The following is a 16,988-nucleotide window of genomic DNA, read 5'->3' on the forward strand; positions in this document are numbered from 1 at the left end:
CACAAGCCATTTCTCCCACTAGTACTAGGTGCTAGTTTGTTTTGGTTGTATTTACCCAGAATGTCCTGCACTATATTCTACTTCCGGTTTTTGGAGTCACAAGCATTCAAAACACACCAGAGTTCATTTAAACCGAACCAAGGCCGAGGTTTTTAGGTGGACCAGAGCTCGCAAAGCATTCTGTTGTCTCAAACGTTCAGATCTGGTCCGTATCAGAGTTCGATTACGGTCACCCCTCCTCAAACAAACACATGCAGTTAAATGATTTATCTCTACATGCAGATGACAGGAGGAAATGATTACAACTGTCAAACAAAAGGTATGTGAAAGACTGAAAGATGTTTTTAAAAAAAACAGCCGCAGGGATCTTCTCTGCGAGAAAATTCCTTGTCTGTGACAAGTCAAACAGGATGAGTCCCGCGTCTAAGCAAACCAGAGTTGATCCGCGTCCTGACGCAACCCCATCGGCTCGGCTTTCAGGCTCCGCGCCCGACTGGAGTTTCTGGTCCTGCTGGGTGAAAGATGAGATGAGGAATTTCTTTGGCTGCTTTTCACACAGACACGTCACGTCTGACTCAAACCGATGGAAGCTGAACATCAACAAACACATCTTTACTTTCGTTTGCTATTAATAAATGCCGGGGTGATTATTTACATGAAAAGAAAATTAGTCCTACTCTGCTTCCCCGGAACCAGAACCAAATATGAGAAGCAAGAAGCAAATAAACTGATCCAGGTCAGTTTTTATGCTGCATTTATTGCTATAAATTTCTTATTGTGACAAGATATTAATTGTCACAATAATGATGTTTAAAACCCCTAAAACTGTCCATATTTTTGGAATTGTTATTTTTACTATTTTATTCCACTGTTTGTTCAATAAAGTCTTGCATTTATTGACTAAATTTGTGTAATTAAGTAATTTAAACCTTGTTTATATAACCTTTGTTTTTAAGACAAATTAACCTTTTGACTAATTCTGGCACATTTACAAAAATGTTAAAAATTTATCAGTAAATCAGAAAATATGATTATATCCAGTTACTGTGTGCAGTTTAGTGATATAAATCATATTTTTTATTGTCTGACCGATGTCCTAAAGAATCATATTACAAATGTTTTTCAATAGCTGTAGTTGTGTTGGTGGGGATATGATTGATGCATTAGCCTTACTGTTAGCTAAAAAACAAACAATAAATAGTTCTTATTGTACGTTTATTGTTATCACAGCAAGACCATGTAATATTGAGATAAAACTTTATGTCTATATCGCTCCACCTCAAGTTGATTTAATTGTGGTTTAAGTAATTTTAGGAATAAATGTGAAGTTGTAATGCAAAAACACAACATTTTACCAAGTATTTTTGGCTTAGTTTCTAGTGCAAATATCTTAGTAAAACTGAAATAACTTATAAGTAACTTTTCAGGAATATATAGGAACTTGTTCAAAACAATTCCTTCATATTTTTTAAAAACCTTTTTCTGTTGGCAGATTATTTCCCTTATAAAAAGACATTTCCTCCCTATCAAAAGTGAAATAATTTACTCCTATATCTTGCTGAAAAGTTACTTATAGATTACTTTGGTCTTATTTAAAGTGTACTAAGATATTTACACTGATTTGACAAAAAAAAACTTTCCATGTGTCCTAATTTATTCTTCACCATAAACTGCATTTGAATAAGAGCATTTTAAAGTTTAATTTTCTTTGTTTTTGTTGTTTTAGTTACATGAAATGTTCTGCTAACATAAATATAAAATATCTTTATGATTCGCAGTCCTAACTTTTTAAAATGAATAAACGTGAGTTTGATCTCTGCATCACGCCTCCTTCAATTCTGAGCACCTTTCATCGACTCATTATGCGTAATGTAATAAGTGAGGATCAAACAGTAGTTTATGATGGTACTGTGTTACAGGGACCGGTAATGGGATTACCTGCAGAGTGTGTGTGTGCTGCTGGAGCTGCAGGACAGATATCTGTCCCCGCACAGCTGCAGAAGCTCCGCATGATGTGATTATGTGGGACGAACCAGGCCCCAAACAGGCTTCACGTCCCACTCGTTTGATCCACCAGAAGCTCCTCTGATCCGCGCTGACAGCAGGTCACTGTAGCAGAAACCACGCCGCAGCGTTTCCTGTGCTCTGATCCATGACGAGTTTTGAGCTTTAAGAGTGTTTTCATACCTGATAGTCCGTTAGACTCAGTTCAACTGTGGATCAAAATTACAGCATTTGTTTATTTTCAGCTGCTGCGTTTTGCTTTCTCACTGCAGTTTGTCAAAAGATCCAACATTTTTGAAAAAATTTTCCCCCTCCTCGCCTGTCAGGGCGCTACACCAAGAACTGCTGAAGGAAATGATACGATAACCTCAGAAGAACCTGAACACAATTTTCTTCTCAAGAAACAAAAAAAGCATCAGATTTTATTGATTGTAGGATTTCTTTTTTGTCTTTGGTAAAAAAAAAAAAACATTATTAAAATAAAATAAGAAAAAAACAAAACAAAACATTATCTTCCTACTACTTCCTGTCATCTTCTTCAGCGTTTTCATCAGTAGTAACATCCCGCTGTTAATCACGTGACTCGTGTGACAAGGTTCAAAACCCACCTCATCCTGGTGCAAAAAACTTTTCACTGAGTTTTTTTTTTTTCGAAATTGGTGTTTCCATTAAGCAAAATAATTGTCATTTTAATTTGTATAATAATGGAAATCACAGCTATTGGCCATTAAAGCCATTCATCGCTGTCATCTGTTGTATATGTGTATATGTGATGCATGGGGGCGCTAGGCTAAAGCGGCGCCACAAGTCGGCATTTTTTGTGTTTGACAGCTGTTTGTACAATGAAAATGTGTCCACATATTAACTGTCCCTCTCTGAACTGTAGTACATACAGTTGGAGGATTTGGAAATATTTTCTCTTTTTTGTCGTTTATTATTTTTTTTAATTAATTTATTTATTTTATGATTTCTAGCGTTATGTGTGCTCGGCAGCGCAAGTGGGAGATCTTTTTTTTTTCAAGCTAAACGTCCTCCTGCCCGCTGCACCTCCGTTTTAATTGGCTGTCAAAAATAACCTGCCTCATCTCACGGTGCGGTTCCTCCTTAGAGCGGGAACCCGGGGGATGAAGCCGCCACGTGCATGCGGTGAAGAAGCGTGCGTGGGTCTCGGTGCGGCCGCGCGACCTCTGCTTCACTGCAGTGTGGGATGTTTTTACCATCTTTATGTAAAACGTATGTGGGAGGGCAAACCGAGCCGAGCTGCAGAGATGCGATCCAAGTGAAGAGGAGCAAACTCATGCGGTGAAAAGGAGCAGCATGATTAGTTTCACCTGAAACTTCCGATTTTAGTAAACACAAAGAAAACGAAACATGAGTCTTCTGGAAAAATGAGTTCACTACTTTCCTCCTCTAGCTTCCTTTCTTTTTAGGTCTCCTCTCTGCACCTGCAGGGCGACTGGGGCGCCGGCAGGTGGCAGCAGAGCTCACCTCTCTGTAACCAGCCAATCGGAAGCCGAGAAGCGGGGCTGTGGGCGGAGACAGGGAGGAAAAGGAGAGGGAGAGACAGAGAGCTGAGATAAAAAGTCAAGAGAAAAGAGTGAAGCGCAGCAGCAGAGAAGCTGGACTCGGCCAAACTGTGAAGAGAAGCAGCAACAGGTCGACCCAGGAGGAGGAAGAGGAGCCGGGAGGAAGAGGAGCCCCGAGTTTTTCCCTCTTCATTTGTTTGGAAACTCCTGGATATGCAGCTGTGTTCAGAGAGCATGCAGAGGAGAGAGGCTTTCTCCGGCTTGGAGAGTTAGTTAGGGCCAGGAAGGAAGTAAGGAAGTCAGCGTAGAAACCAACAACCTCCCACCCCCATTTTTACCCCAACTACCTCCACCTCCTCAGCACACAAAAAAACACAACTGAGAGTTTCAGCTTCCTGCTGTGAAGTGAAGCTTAGCACGCGGAAGATCTGAAGCTGCACTTCCTGTGTCTGAGAGCTGTCGGTGGAAAGTTGAGCAGCTGTCAGCATGGCTGCGTGCAGCCCGGAGCAGCTGACCCCGGACCAGCCCAGCCTGTGAGCGGAGGAGGAGGACATGGATCAGCAGGAGGAGCAGCAGGAGGAGCAGGAGGAGCAGCCAGTCACCTCCGCATCGTCCTCCTCAGCCTCCAACGCAGAGCTGCCCTCCGAGGCCCCGGCGCCCAGCTGCCAGCAAAACAACAGGACCTTCGGCTTCAGGATCTTCTGCAGGAAGTGAGTTCCTCCTCTTCTGCTCCTTTTTGATGAGTTCCTCCGAAAAGCGGCTTTGCAACAAATGCACACATGGCTGAGTGAAACCCACAGGGTTACAGAGCGTAAACTGACAGATCTGAGCAGGAATTAGACGTTTTTATCAGAAAATATAAAGAGAACACTGCAAAACTAAAATATTATCATAAAACTACCAGTACACTGCAAAACTCAACATGTTGGCAAGTATTTTTGGTTCAAATTTCTTAGCATACTTCTTTTAATGTAAAACTAACTTTCACCAAGATGTAGGAGTTTGTTTTAAGTCAATAATTCCTTATGTTGATATAAAGGTCTAATTTCAGTGGCAGATTATTTCACTTATAAAATGGAAACACACAATAAGTAGCATTACAACTATGGGTGCACTGATTCATTCCTTAATTTTGGAGATCAATAATCAGCCGATTTTTACATGTGAAGCCGATTTTATCTACCTCAGCAAAGGTCTAAAAATCAGCATCTTTCCTCTTCTGCTCTCCAGTGAGAGGTTTGACTGACAGACTGACCCACCAGGTCATGTCTGCACGTCTACGGTTAACAATAGTCACTCCACTGTTGCCAATTCAACAACTTTATCTTGCTATATTGAGCGACATTTCAGATAAAACATTTTTTTTTTAAAGTTGGTATTTTCCAAAATCAGAATCGGCAGGTCAGGTTTTTAAAAGATCAGTAATTAGTGATCGGCCAGAAAGCTGCAATCGGCGCACCTGTAAGTACAATAAATTATTTAACTTATTACGCGAGAACAGACATGAACACACAAGCATTGCAACAAATACACACAGGTTGACTGAAACCGATCTGAGCAGGAATCAGACATTTTTTTCAAAAAATAAAAAGAGAACAGCTGCAAACACACAACATTTTAGCAAGTATTTCTGTCTAGTTTCTAGTACAGATATTAGTAGACTTGAAATAAGGCAAAACTAATTTGAAAGTAACTTTTCAGCAAGATACAGGAGCTTCTTTTAAGTAAATAATTCCATAATATTGATAAAAATGTACTAGCTCCATGAGATTATTTCACTTGTAACAAGGGAAAGTTTATTGTTCTAAGTGAAATAATCTGCCAGTTGAGCTAGTTTTTTTTTCCATCTATATTAACTTAATATAATTATTGACTTAAAACAAACTCCTATGCTGAAAAGTTACTTGCATGTCATTTAAACTGCATTGGACAAAAATTGACTGAAAAAAAATATTAATTCAATTTGAATTAGAAAAGAACATTTTCTAAACACGTTCAATCCTGGAGCGTGAGCAGAAATATGCAACAGAAAACCAGCAGATGGTAAAAAACACAATAACATATCTTTAATTACTGAAAACTTATGTCCAGAAAACAATTAAAGACAACTCCCAAATAGTAGAAATGGTAATTGAAACGGGTTTAATCTTTAGAGATTTTTATTGAGACTAAATAACCAGAAATAAAACCTGAAGGAAGGAAGAAACATTTCATATGACCCCAAAGGGAAATTAAATGTTGTTGTAACTCATCTTAATTAAAATCCTTCAAATAGTTATTCTAGATAGCAATGGCTGTTGACAGGAAAGATCTGTAGCAGTCTGTGTTACAGTGAATCTGATATTTTCTAAATATTTAACAAGAATACAGCTGAGCCAGTGTGGGAACAAAATATGTTTAAAATGCATAATAGATCAGTGTAAGTGTAAATTGTTTTCCTCCCCACCTTTAGGGGCCAAGAAGTATATTTAGTAGTGAAAGTAAAACCGTGACCATAGCAGAAGACGTCAGGTCATAAATAACCTGCAGATCCTGCTTTGATTTGCATCCAGCTGTGATGCTGCAGCACATTGGTGCTGCAGCTGCCACATGTTTCTGATGGTTTCATGTCTGGAGGAAGAGCAGCAGTTTAGCCTGAAACAGAAACTTTTCATGACAACCCAGGAATTTCTCCTCTGTCGAGATGAACATTCAGAAAAGACGACACAATGCTGAAATAATTAGCTTTACTACAACTCTGCCTCTAACTGAGGGCTGAAAATTTAAACCGGTTTATTGTTTTATGACGCAGGTATCTGCAGGTATTCCTGATGGGAAGTTTTTAGCTTTCAGGCTATGCTTGACTTTCAGTATTAAAAAACAAAATCAAAAAAGATTTTCACAATTGGCTTTATTTGCCAAGTTTGTGTACAGAAACAGAATTTGACTTACAGACGTACAGATATTAAGTGAACACAAAAAATTTGGTTTTACATATTTGCCATTTAGGAAAATCTAGTGTAGTAAGTTGCAAGCAACTTTTAGGCACAATAATATTAATATTGATCAAAAAGTTACAGTTCCACTGGCAGGTTGTATAATTTAAAACATAAAAAAAAGTCTTGTTATAAGTAAAATTATCTGCTAGTAGAACTATTAAGTTTTTAAATCAGTAATAAGGAATTGGTGACCTAAAACGAGCTCCTAAATCTGTCTTATTTTAAGTTTACTAAGATGTTTTACATTAGAAACTAGACCAAAAGTACTTTATGAGGTTTGTGTTTTTGCAGTGTACGGCTGACAGGTTTATTTTACTGTGGGTAAAAAGAAACTCAGTTTATTGCGTAGTTGTTGCGGTTTTGTGAAATTGATTGGTTGTTTGATCCGTCGGTTATCGGTAATGTCAGATTTCCTAGAAAACCTGAAATTTGTCTCTGTGTGTTTCAGCTCTGGATAAATACGAAAACCTGATACGGAAAATAATTCTTCTGTGTTCGAGATTTTAAAAGATGAATTACTCTTATGAATTATTGATGTTTTTTCTCCATGTTAACTTCACAGTCGAACTACATTTATATTAGAGATGCACAATATTTCGGCATTAAACATAAAAGTTTTGGTGGTGGCCATGTTCTTATTCATAAACTGGGCCTGACGTTGGGGCAGTAGCCCAGGGCTCCAATCTGTAGGGGGCGTCACAAAGATTTTTCTTTTTTTTTTTTTAAACTAGTGGTTGTTTTTGAAAACATTGTACTTTTATATTTGTGAGTTGTATCATTTTAAGACTTTTTGTAATAGAGACAATTTTCAAATATTTGACAATAATGAAGTGATAGTCAATTTTCTTTGGAAACAATATGAAGTTATTGGGTTTTTTGTCCTTTTAAATCATGTTGGAATCTCTGTTTTACAGTAGTGACACTTGATTAACCAATAACTAATCATTGATTATGTCACATTCGACAGATTCTAGCCATTTCAAAATAAACTTACAAGATAAGTGCAGTGTTTAATAACACTGCATTTTATTAAAAGTTCTGTGGAAGTTCAAGTTCTGCCACACAGTGACAACTATTTTGAAAGAATTTCCGTACGAAACCTTCCTCAAAACCAGCCATTGCTGTGAAAAACGGTTCGAATTTTAACAATCCACCAAAGTTGGTTTGTCCAGCCAAACGAGTTCAAAAGCTGGGCAGAAACTGACCTTGTCCGGCAACATTGCCGAATATTTTTTGGGGAGCTTCAAACTGCTGCTGCTCGTACTCAACAGTCTGTTGCTAGGTAACCAAAAAGAGTGAGAGAGTTGCTAGGTAACCAAACAGTGAGAGAGTCAGTTGATTCCACCAACATTTTTTAGCTAGCTGTGAGAGGTTGAGTAGCTAAAACATTTCTTCTGCCTACATCCCCCAGAATCCTGTGTGGTTCTGGATCGGAACTCATTTTATCAAACATATTAATTATTGATTTATTGTCTATTGGATTTTACGTTATTCCTTTGAAGGAACGACATAAAGCCCATTTAGCAGTTGAAACCGGATGTTTAGAAGGTAATGACTCTGAATTTAGTTTCATTTGACGTTTCAGCGCTCTTTGTGGATTACCATACGACTCCTCCGCTCTCTATTATTGTTTAACTAAACGTTTTGTCACCAGTTTAGTTTCTATGAATCCGTTTCCCATCATATCGGTTCGCATTACAAAACATTTTTCAGTTTCTCCTTGTGCCTCCGCTGTTTTCTGCTGTTTTAAGCTTCGATTCGGAAACTTTTCATCATCTTTCACCGTTTTGTATAATTAAATGCTGATTCAGACGCTCCAAAACAACGTGCTTGAAGTTTTAATTTACTGGAAACTTTTTGAGTTGGAGGTTTACATGCGAAAAATCCAGCAGAGGCGATCGTATTCAGATTAACTCTGAATATTTACAGCTTGAAAGATGTTTTCCTGATGATGATGATGATGATGATGAAGATGCTTCTACTCCACTCGTTTCTAAAATGAATCGGTAGATTTATGGACCCTCTTATGAATTAGAAAAACAGTGAAATTAGTGTGACAGTCGGCGGACACCTCTGCACAGGAAAAGAGAAACGATCCTGCTGTTCATCTTCATCCAGATGTTTCCAGCTGGAGCTTAGCGCTGCAGCGAGTCAGTTTCAGTGAAAACGGTTACAGATAGGATCTGATCTTAGGGGTGTTTTTTAGTTGTTTTTACCACAGAAACTATAAAAAGATTGTAAATGCAGTTTAGACCAGATCCGGAAACCTGCTGTCCAAAAAAAGACAAACGCTTCAGTTTCCTGACCTTTTTTTCTTTTCTTTTTCACAGAGTTGTTGTTTTTTACTTTAACCTGAAACAAATTCAATAAAAACCAAAAAGAACCAAAACATATCAGACTCTTTACAGTAGGACAGGGTGATAAATCGATTATCGATCGCATTTTTGGTTTTTGAAGACTTTGTTTTTGGGAAATCTGTTATTTTTCCTACTGTACTTCAGAAAAATTATCAAAAATATGAAAGCGAGTCGGTTCACAGGACAAACCGAAACCCTAAAACTTTTCAATTGATGTAAACAAAAAGAAAAGATTCAAATCTTTAACATCAGGAAAGCCTTTCCTTCTAGAAAGTGACTTAATTAACAGCTAAAATGTGTTGCTATTATTGGATTTGAAGTCTTTGTTTGACCGTTTGAACTGTCTTTGACCCGTACTTCTTGTTGGTATTTTTATCCATCAATCATGACTGGCTTCCTTTTTTCTCATTTACTGGCAGATAAATGTGTGCAAATTAAACAGACAAAGGTTAAAAATCATCAAAATGTTTGATCTCTGAACTTCCAAAACAAACTTGAGAAGTTTGGACTGTTGACAGGATTATTCTTTGAAATTAGAAACTTTTTAACAAGAAATTAAGAAATTATTTACAGCAGTTAAAGTAAATAATGTGTTTCTCAGTTTAAATATTTCTAATGGTGCCTTTAATGTAAAATCACACAAAGAAATGAAGGCAAATTGATCCACATTGGAAGTCACAGGAGTGAATTGGGACGATCCAGGAAATAAGAATTGAACAGGAAGGAAACAAAAAGCAAAGAAAACCAAGAAACTTGCTGTCAGTATTTAGAAAGCTGAAATTCATTTGCATGTATCAGGAGGAATACTGTTTAAATTTTTAAACAAGTTTTAATACAGAGGTATTGAACAAGGTGGTGTGATTAGTGAAAACAATCACACCACGTCGCAAAATGATTTAAAACGGCATTTCTAAAATTTGAATATACTGGAGCAATAAAAAAAAAAAAAAAAAAAAGTGGAAATAATTTTTTGTTTACATTTTGGACATTTGTATTCAGTTCGCACTTTATATAATGTTATTTCCTAATCAAGAACATACCTGTAGTGTTGCTTTGATTCTTTCATGCATGTTTGAGAAATCATTTAGTCTCCATGGCAACCATTCAGCTGAACAAAACACCTAGGTGGACCTAGCCCCGCCTCCAAGGCGTAGCTCCTTCAGACTAGCCAGCAGCGATTAGCAGACACCTGGTGGACCTGATCTTCTGAGCTCATTACAGGAGCTACTTCTCAGTGAAATGCTGGTTAAAAATGTTGTTAAAGGGTTAAGAGAGGAGAAGTGTTGTGATGACTTCCTGAAAGCAGATCTTCAAAAAGAGCAGGAATTTTTAAAGAGACAGAGGCCCAATTTCAAGGTGCTAAATTTAATTTAAGTCATATTTAGAATATATAGCATTTATATAATTACTGAAAGTAACATAGTTACTTGATTATGCTATGAAATTGCACTTTGTGCCTGGAAAATATGTAATATTTTGTACTGCCCCTTTAATATTGGCATTGGTTCACATCGGTGCATCAGTACTTTTAGTACCATGTGTTCAATTCTTCTTCCTGTTGTCTCTGTGTTCATCCATTCCTGCATTTGTGGATTAATTGCTTTAATTTCCAACCCAGTAGTCGATTACTTGGGTTGCTGCCGACATCTTGTGTGAATTTCATGTCAGTGGAAATATTAGAAAGGTTAATATGAACTTATTTTACTTGATTGGTTTCCTCCACAGAAATACCTTTAACTTCTTCATTTTCATATCTAAAGCCATTCATTAAGTTATTTTTGGTCTAGCTTCATATTTATTGGCTGCAGGATGAAGATCTATGGAGACAACTGAGGATCAGTTTAGAATTAGTACGTTTACATTTCTCATATTTCACATAAATTATGCTTTTTAAAACCTGCTGAAGTGTTTGGTCGTTAAAGCGTTTCATTTGAATGCTGTTGTTCCTGTTTTATGAAGCATTACAATGATTACTCCCCTCAAGGGGAAACACAGTTGGAGTAAAAATAAATAAAACTGACCAATCAGAATTCAACGAGGCTTTTTACTGCATGTGGTTCATTCAACATGCGACGTGAGTGGAGCAACTTTGAAAGATGAATTTAGAGGAAACGGTTCACATGATGCTAATTTGGTGAAGCTAAACCTGACTAAGCTGAGACAGAGTTGTTTTCTGTGAGCTTCTGTCAGAAAAGGGAAACTAAACACCGTCTCTAAAACACAATCTGCACCAGATGGGTTTATCTTTGGGTGTCCAAAATGCGGCGTGGGGGCCCTTTGTGGTCCCAAGACTGATTTTTTTGTGGCCTCCAATTTCAGTTAGAAAATAATCTGTCCCGTCCAGCACAGGTGGTTGATGCAGATTACTTTTTAGGGCAAAGTTATTACGGACATAATTTTGTTATGATATAAAAAGTACAACACTAACAATGTGTGTTTCTTTGTGATTGCTTTCCAATTCACATGCAGTACTCCCATGGAGATCAATATTTCTTTTTGTGTTTGTGTGTGTTCCCCATTCTTCTCTGGGCTTTTTGTAAATAAATAAATATCAGTGTGTTATTGTTTGTTCCTTACAGTTATGTTGACAAGTTCTTTCATGTGGAACTTTTGGAAATTGTTGTTTTATAATAGAGTCATACACATCCAGAGAGTTTTTGTTTAATTTGGTAAATTTGCCTAGCCTTTTGAGAGACCCAGATCCTGTTCTTTTACTGGGAATAAATGTTTTTCAACGGAGCCAAAAGAAGCTAGAAACCAGATGCCTTTCTTTTAATAAAGCTAACGTGCAAAATCCTTTCAAATGTTGGATCTGTGATGAACAACATTCCTTTCCTACGAAACAAAAACAATCAAACTACTTCATTTGCTAGATTTTAGTTCTTTACATTTTCTCAACACATGAATACTTTTGACTTGAGGAGTTTGGCTCATGCGACAGAAAGTTTGGACACCCCTGATCTAAACTGAAGTAACTTTTAGGATTCTTTTTGTCTTTGCAAAGGGAAGACAAATCCATCAATCCATTGTCTGTAGTTGTTAGAAGTCCTTCACTGGGAAAGAAACATACACAGAGCCAATTTAGAGACTAACAGAGGGGCTGCAGTTAATCTTAGTTATCGATTATTGTAATGATTAATTAATCGATTAATCAAATAAAAATTGGCAAATTCTGCTGATTTTTTTCATTAAACCTCTTAAGATTATTGTAAACAGTATTACAAATGTATTAAAATATGAAAATGTAGAGATAATTAAATTTCTTTTCAAAATAAGAACAAAAAGACGTTTTATTGCCTGAAGGCAATAAACAGGTGGAACTAAAACTGGCACTTGAGGAGTTTTTGGTAGAACAAGTTTACAGGTTCTTCATCTTAATGGCATTTAAAAACCCCTAAAACTGTCGGTATTTTTATTTTTACTGCATTTCTCCACTGTTTATTCAATAAAGGTGTAGCAACAATGCTAAAAAATAAAGAAACATGAGCTTTTAATTCACTGAAGCCACTTTGTTTTCAGGGTTAAATTTAAGCAATAAATAGTAAAATTATTACTATTATTATTAGTTTTAATCCGCCCAGTAGTTGTTTGACTAAACTGATGCATTAAATGAGGAAAATACCGAACAGATTCACCTCCTGCTGGACTGACCCACATGCTAGCTCCTCTAAATGAGCCGTTCACATGCAGAGGACACGCGTGCGTCTGAGCTCATGTGTTGCCAGATCTGAGACTTCTCTGATCTGCAGGGACCTCTGAGTAACACACCAGCATGCTTTTTAGTCACAAACTGGGTTTTTGTCATCATGGTTAGCAGGAGTCGTCAAAAACCAAAAGGTTTTGCCTTTCCTGTACTAAACAGACTCGCAGTTTGTTGCAGTAGACCTACTGTCAGCTGAAAATATTCACACTTTTATGAAATATGACGAAGTTTGAAGCGTAGCGGTCTGTTAGAACAATGTGAGGTCCTCGAAAGTCTCTGTGGTGAATAAAAAAGGTAACAAGTGCAACCTGAGGTTCATTCAGCTGGATCGTTTAATCTGCCAGCGATCTCCCATGGTCCTCTAATTATAGCTGCTATTAATGGATTGGCAGAGCAATTAATTAAAGGCACTCATTTTTAGTGCCTGCTGGGAGCGTTGGACTCCGGAGAAGAGGATTCAATCTGCAGCTCTCTCCGAGGACGGGGAGGTGGACTCCACTCCTCCTCCTCATTTTCTTCCTCGTCCTCTTCTTCTCCTTCCTGAGCCGCTCCGGAAACAAGCGATGGATTCAAAGGAGAACGATGCTGCCGCTTCCTTTGGCTGCTGCTACTGGAAATATAAACTACCAGGAGGCCTAATAAAATCTGGTTTAACCTTTTAGCACCAAAACAACATGAAATCGACTCAGTTTCTCAGAAGATCAATAGTTTTTACTGGTCTGATTATTCAGGTTTTCGCACCTGATGGATTCAGTTTGATTGGGGAGCAAAATTTAAACATTTGTTACATTTTCAGCTGCGGTTCACTTTCATACTGCAATGTTTCAAATAATCCAAACTTTTTGAAAAACATGTTCCCCTACTCGCCTCTGGGGGCGCTGCATCAAGAATCACTGCAGGAAACGACACAGAAACCTCTGAAGAAAATGCTGAGCTCAACTTCCTTCACAAAACTTAAACAAAAATGGAGTGACATCATATTTTGTAGTATTTTGCTTTTATTTTCACTGCTAATGCTAGATGCTAGTTTGTTTTACCAAGAAACCCCTTCACATTAGACCACTTCCTGCTTTTGGAGCCGTCTGGTTGGCCTTCAAACTGCACCAGATTTCACTTCAACCAGCCTGAGGTCTGGGTTTGTATTGAGGCCTGCCACAATAATAAGTTTTACTGGATGATAAATCACTAAATAAGTTATTGTGATGACAATAATATCATCGTTTTGAGACTATTTTCAAGTAATAATATGGTAATGACATAAAAATGCAAGAACACATTCTAAGATATAAATAAACTTTAAACTTATACAAACATTTAACACTGGAACTGGAAGACATTTTAAATATCAAAAATAAAACAATAGAAAGACAAATAAAACATATGATGAAGTCTCTCTAAGCAAATTTTTTTTTTTTTTTTAAAAAGGTCAGTTAGACCAAAACACCAGACTGAAGACTTTTATCATCCAGTTTTTGGTCGAAAGAGAGAAAACAGAAAAACAATAAATCATCCAAATGAAAATTATTGATTTTGCTTTAATTTATCTCGTGATTTATTGATTAAATGTTTTATTGCTTATTCTGACAGGACTATGTATTTCAAAACTTTTTCTTTCAGAAAACAAACATCCCCATAAAAAACAGACATGAACACCAATCTGAAGCTACTACAGCAAAACCGATTGAGATGATTGTAAAATCTGAGCAAATGAGTTGATATGAGTAACTTCTCCGATTTTTTTTCAATGTTTATCTTCTTTCTCTGTGCTTACTCTGAATGATCAGACGTTGCAGTTTAGTAAAGAATATTTCCTGTTTTGAAATGGAGCTGCTGATGTTTATACACGGTGACATTTATCTCCATATTGATGTTAACCTTTAACCGTTTGTAAGTCCACTTCACGTTTTTATGTGATTGCATGCTACTCATTAGGATCCATGCTACTCATTAGGATCCTCACATGCGTTCTGCAGCGGCGCCTCTAGAAAGTAGAAGTGGTGACCAGATCGGCCCAGATGATACTGTCTGGAGTTTTAAATTAATGCACAAAAAAACCGCTTGACATACAAAAATCTTTAACTATTAATAATCTCTCGTTTTGAGCAGTGAGTCAGAAAACCATCTGCATGTTGATGATCCTGACAGGTTTTCTGTCTTTTTGTATGCATGGGTAATTGCATGCCTTTCGCTGACTTTGTGCAGTAATTCTCGACCAACGTTTCTTCGTTTTGCATACAAGTTGGCTTGTTTGATCTCAACTGACATTTTCTACTTTCTTATCTCTTTTGTCTATCGGTTTGTTGGTATTTGAGGGTTTTTATCAACTCAGCTGATCTGCAGATCAGTTTCTGTTGTAGCATCAGCGGCTGTCGTTTTCAGTCAGTCACTCTGACCTGTGCTGTACCTCAGGGCTGTGTTCGCGGCCACTTCTCTTTAAACACTATCAGTTATAGGCTCCGATCCCTCGGGTCCTTCAAGGTTTTATCGATCTGTTAATGAACACCTGGCACCTGGTGTCCGCGGCGCGGGGGCCATTTCTGGGCTTTGGGGGATTTTATTGTGGCCCTGAACTTCAATTCAAGAGGAATAAAAATTTGGCCAAATTTTTATTCGTAATCAGGGTAAATAGAAAATGTTACGTACAACACAAAGTATTTGTCTTTTTATAACCAGGCTTCTATAATAAGTAATAATAATAAACTTGGCTAATTATGGCAACTGTTTTCAAAGAAAGTGACTCAATTTTTTTTCTTGTAAATAAATTTGTTCAATGAAACTGAAAAGAATCAGGTGAAAACTAGATGAAATTTCTTTTAATACAGAAAATGTGTAAAATTATTTGAAAGTTTTGGATCTACGATGAAAATAACATAACTTTTCTATGAAAAAAATCTCACTGCTTAATTTTATTTTAGTCTTTCTATTATTTATTTATTTATTTTACTTTTTTTGGCCCAGAAATACCTCTGACTTGATCATTTTGGCCCAAGTGGCAAAACATTTGGACACTTCTGACCTGTAAACAAGTCCAGCTGTTTGGACGGCGCCTATTAGCCGCCATAGTTAGTTCTGTTCACTTTCAGGCACCATAAATATTGATTTATATCCACCAAACCATGCAAATCCAGGATGAGCATGAATATATCACTAAAATGTTTATTTCTTATTCAGTTTCTATCACAAATAACACAAAGCTGAGAAATCTGCTGATACTTTGATGTGTGTAAAATTTGTATTCTCTGTTGATCTATGAACTAAATCACAGATTACCGGTTACAGTTTTAGCTGATACTGATTTTATTATTATTTCTTTTTTCTGTTGCCAAATAAAGAAATGAAGCCCAGCTGGGTTAACATGTCCAGGTGGGCCGGTCTATGAGTCAAACCTCTAACAGAGGACAACATAACTTTGTATTTTTGTGTTCTTATGATGTAAAGCACTTTGAACTGCCTTGTTGCTGAAATGTGCTACACAGATAAACTTGATTGATTGACGGGTTGATTTTTAGACCTTTTGCTGATGACATCTGCTTCACATTGAGTATCAGTATTACAAAGAGTTTCGTTTCTGTCGAGATGCAACATCTCGACAGAAATGTCGAGATGTTGTTTTTGTATGTCAAGTTTTTTATATTAGACAATTAATTTAATTTTACATACCAGTAATTGCCGCTGTATGAAATGTAGTTTGTTAAATATATCATAAAGCATACTTTATGATATATACTAACCTATTAAAAATATTTAAACATTTCTAAACATTTTCTAGCTGGCTGTAGGGGAAATGTAGCTACTGACATCAGAAAAGCTGCTTCACATCTAATGCAATGAAAAATCTGATCTGTGTTGGTTCATTTAAAGGTTCTGTCATATTTCTGGAGAAAATAAAAATTTATTCTCAATTGAAACCTGAGCTAAAGATTAAAGATGTGATTTTTCGGAGTCCATTTGATGCAAGTCAGTTTCTAATTTAGATTTGAATATTTCCATCTTCCCATCATTTATCCCCAGTCTATTTATTCCCTCACTTATATATCGATCACAATCAACTGAACGTAACAAAGTAATTAGTCCAGTTTTTATCGTTTATTAAACTTTCAGGAATCGCAGCATCTGCTGCGCGCCAAAGCAAAGACGGGAAAATAACGTTGAAAATCAGGTGAAGAACAACTCAAAACCACTCGTGTTCTTCTTTTCCCTCGCTCTGTTTTGCCTTCACTCCAGACGTACATTTATTAACATTTTTTTAAAAACTAACTCTTTAGTAAACTGTGAAATTAAATCCTATTGAACCGTGATATCCAGCTGGTCATAGTTTTGACATTTAATAGTAAAATATTACCTCCCATTTTTTAGATTCTTCGTGTGATTGATTATTTTTCTGATCATGCTTTACGCTGATGACACTCAGATTTATTTG

At 36.8% G+C, this 16,988-nt stretch overlaps 1 protein-coding gene across 2 annotated transcripts in view; it reads left to right on the plus strand.

Moving 5' to 3' along the window:
• The first annotated feature begins 3,383 nt into the window (after window positions 1-3,383).
• Window positions 3,384-16,988, plus strand: part of dgkzb (diacylglycerol kinase, zeta b) — a 54,760-nt gene continuing 41,155 nt past the window's right edge. Inside the window, exon 1 of one of the 2 annotated variants that reach the window (XM_007567473.2) lies at window positions 3,384-4,240. In XM_007567473.2, coding sequence (XP_007567535.1) covers window positions 4,083-4,240 — 158 coding nt within the window. In that variant the 5' untranslated portion in view covers window positions 3,384-4,082. The remainder of the gene's footprint in view (window positions 4,241-16,988) is intronic. The other variant, XM_007567474.2, reaches the window with a different exon arrangement.

Source organism: Poecilia formosa, unplaced genomic scaffold, assembly GCF_000485575.1.
Source record: "Poecilia formosa unplaced genomic scaffold, Poecilia_formosa-5.1.2 Scaffold209, whole genome shotgun sequence".
NCBI lineage: Eukaryota > Metazoa > Chordata > Actinopteri > Cyprinodontiformes > Poeciliidae > Poecilia > Poecilia formosa.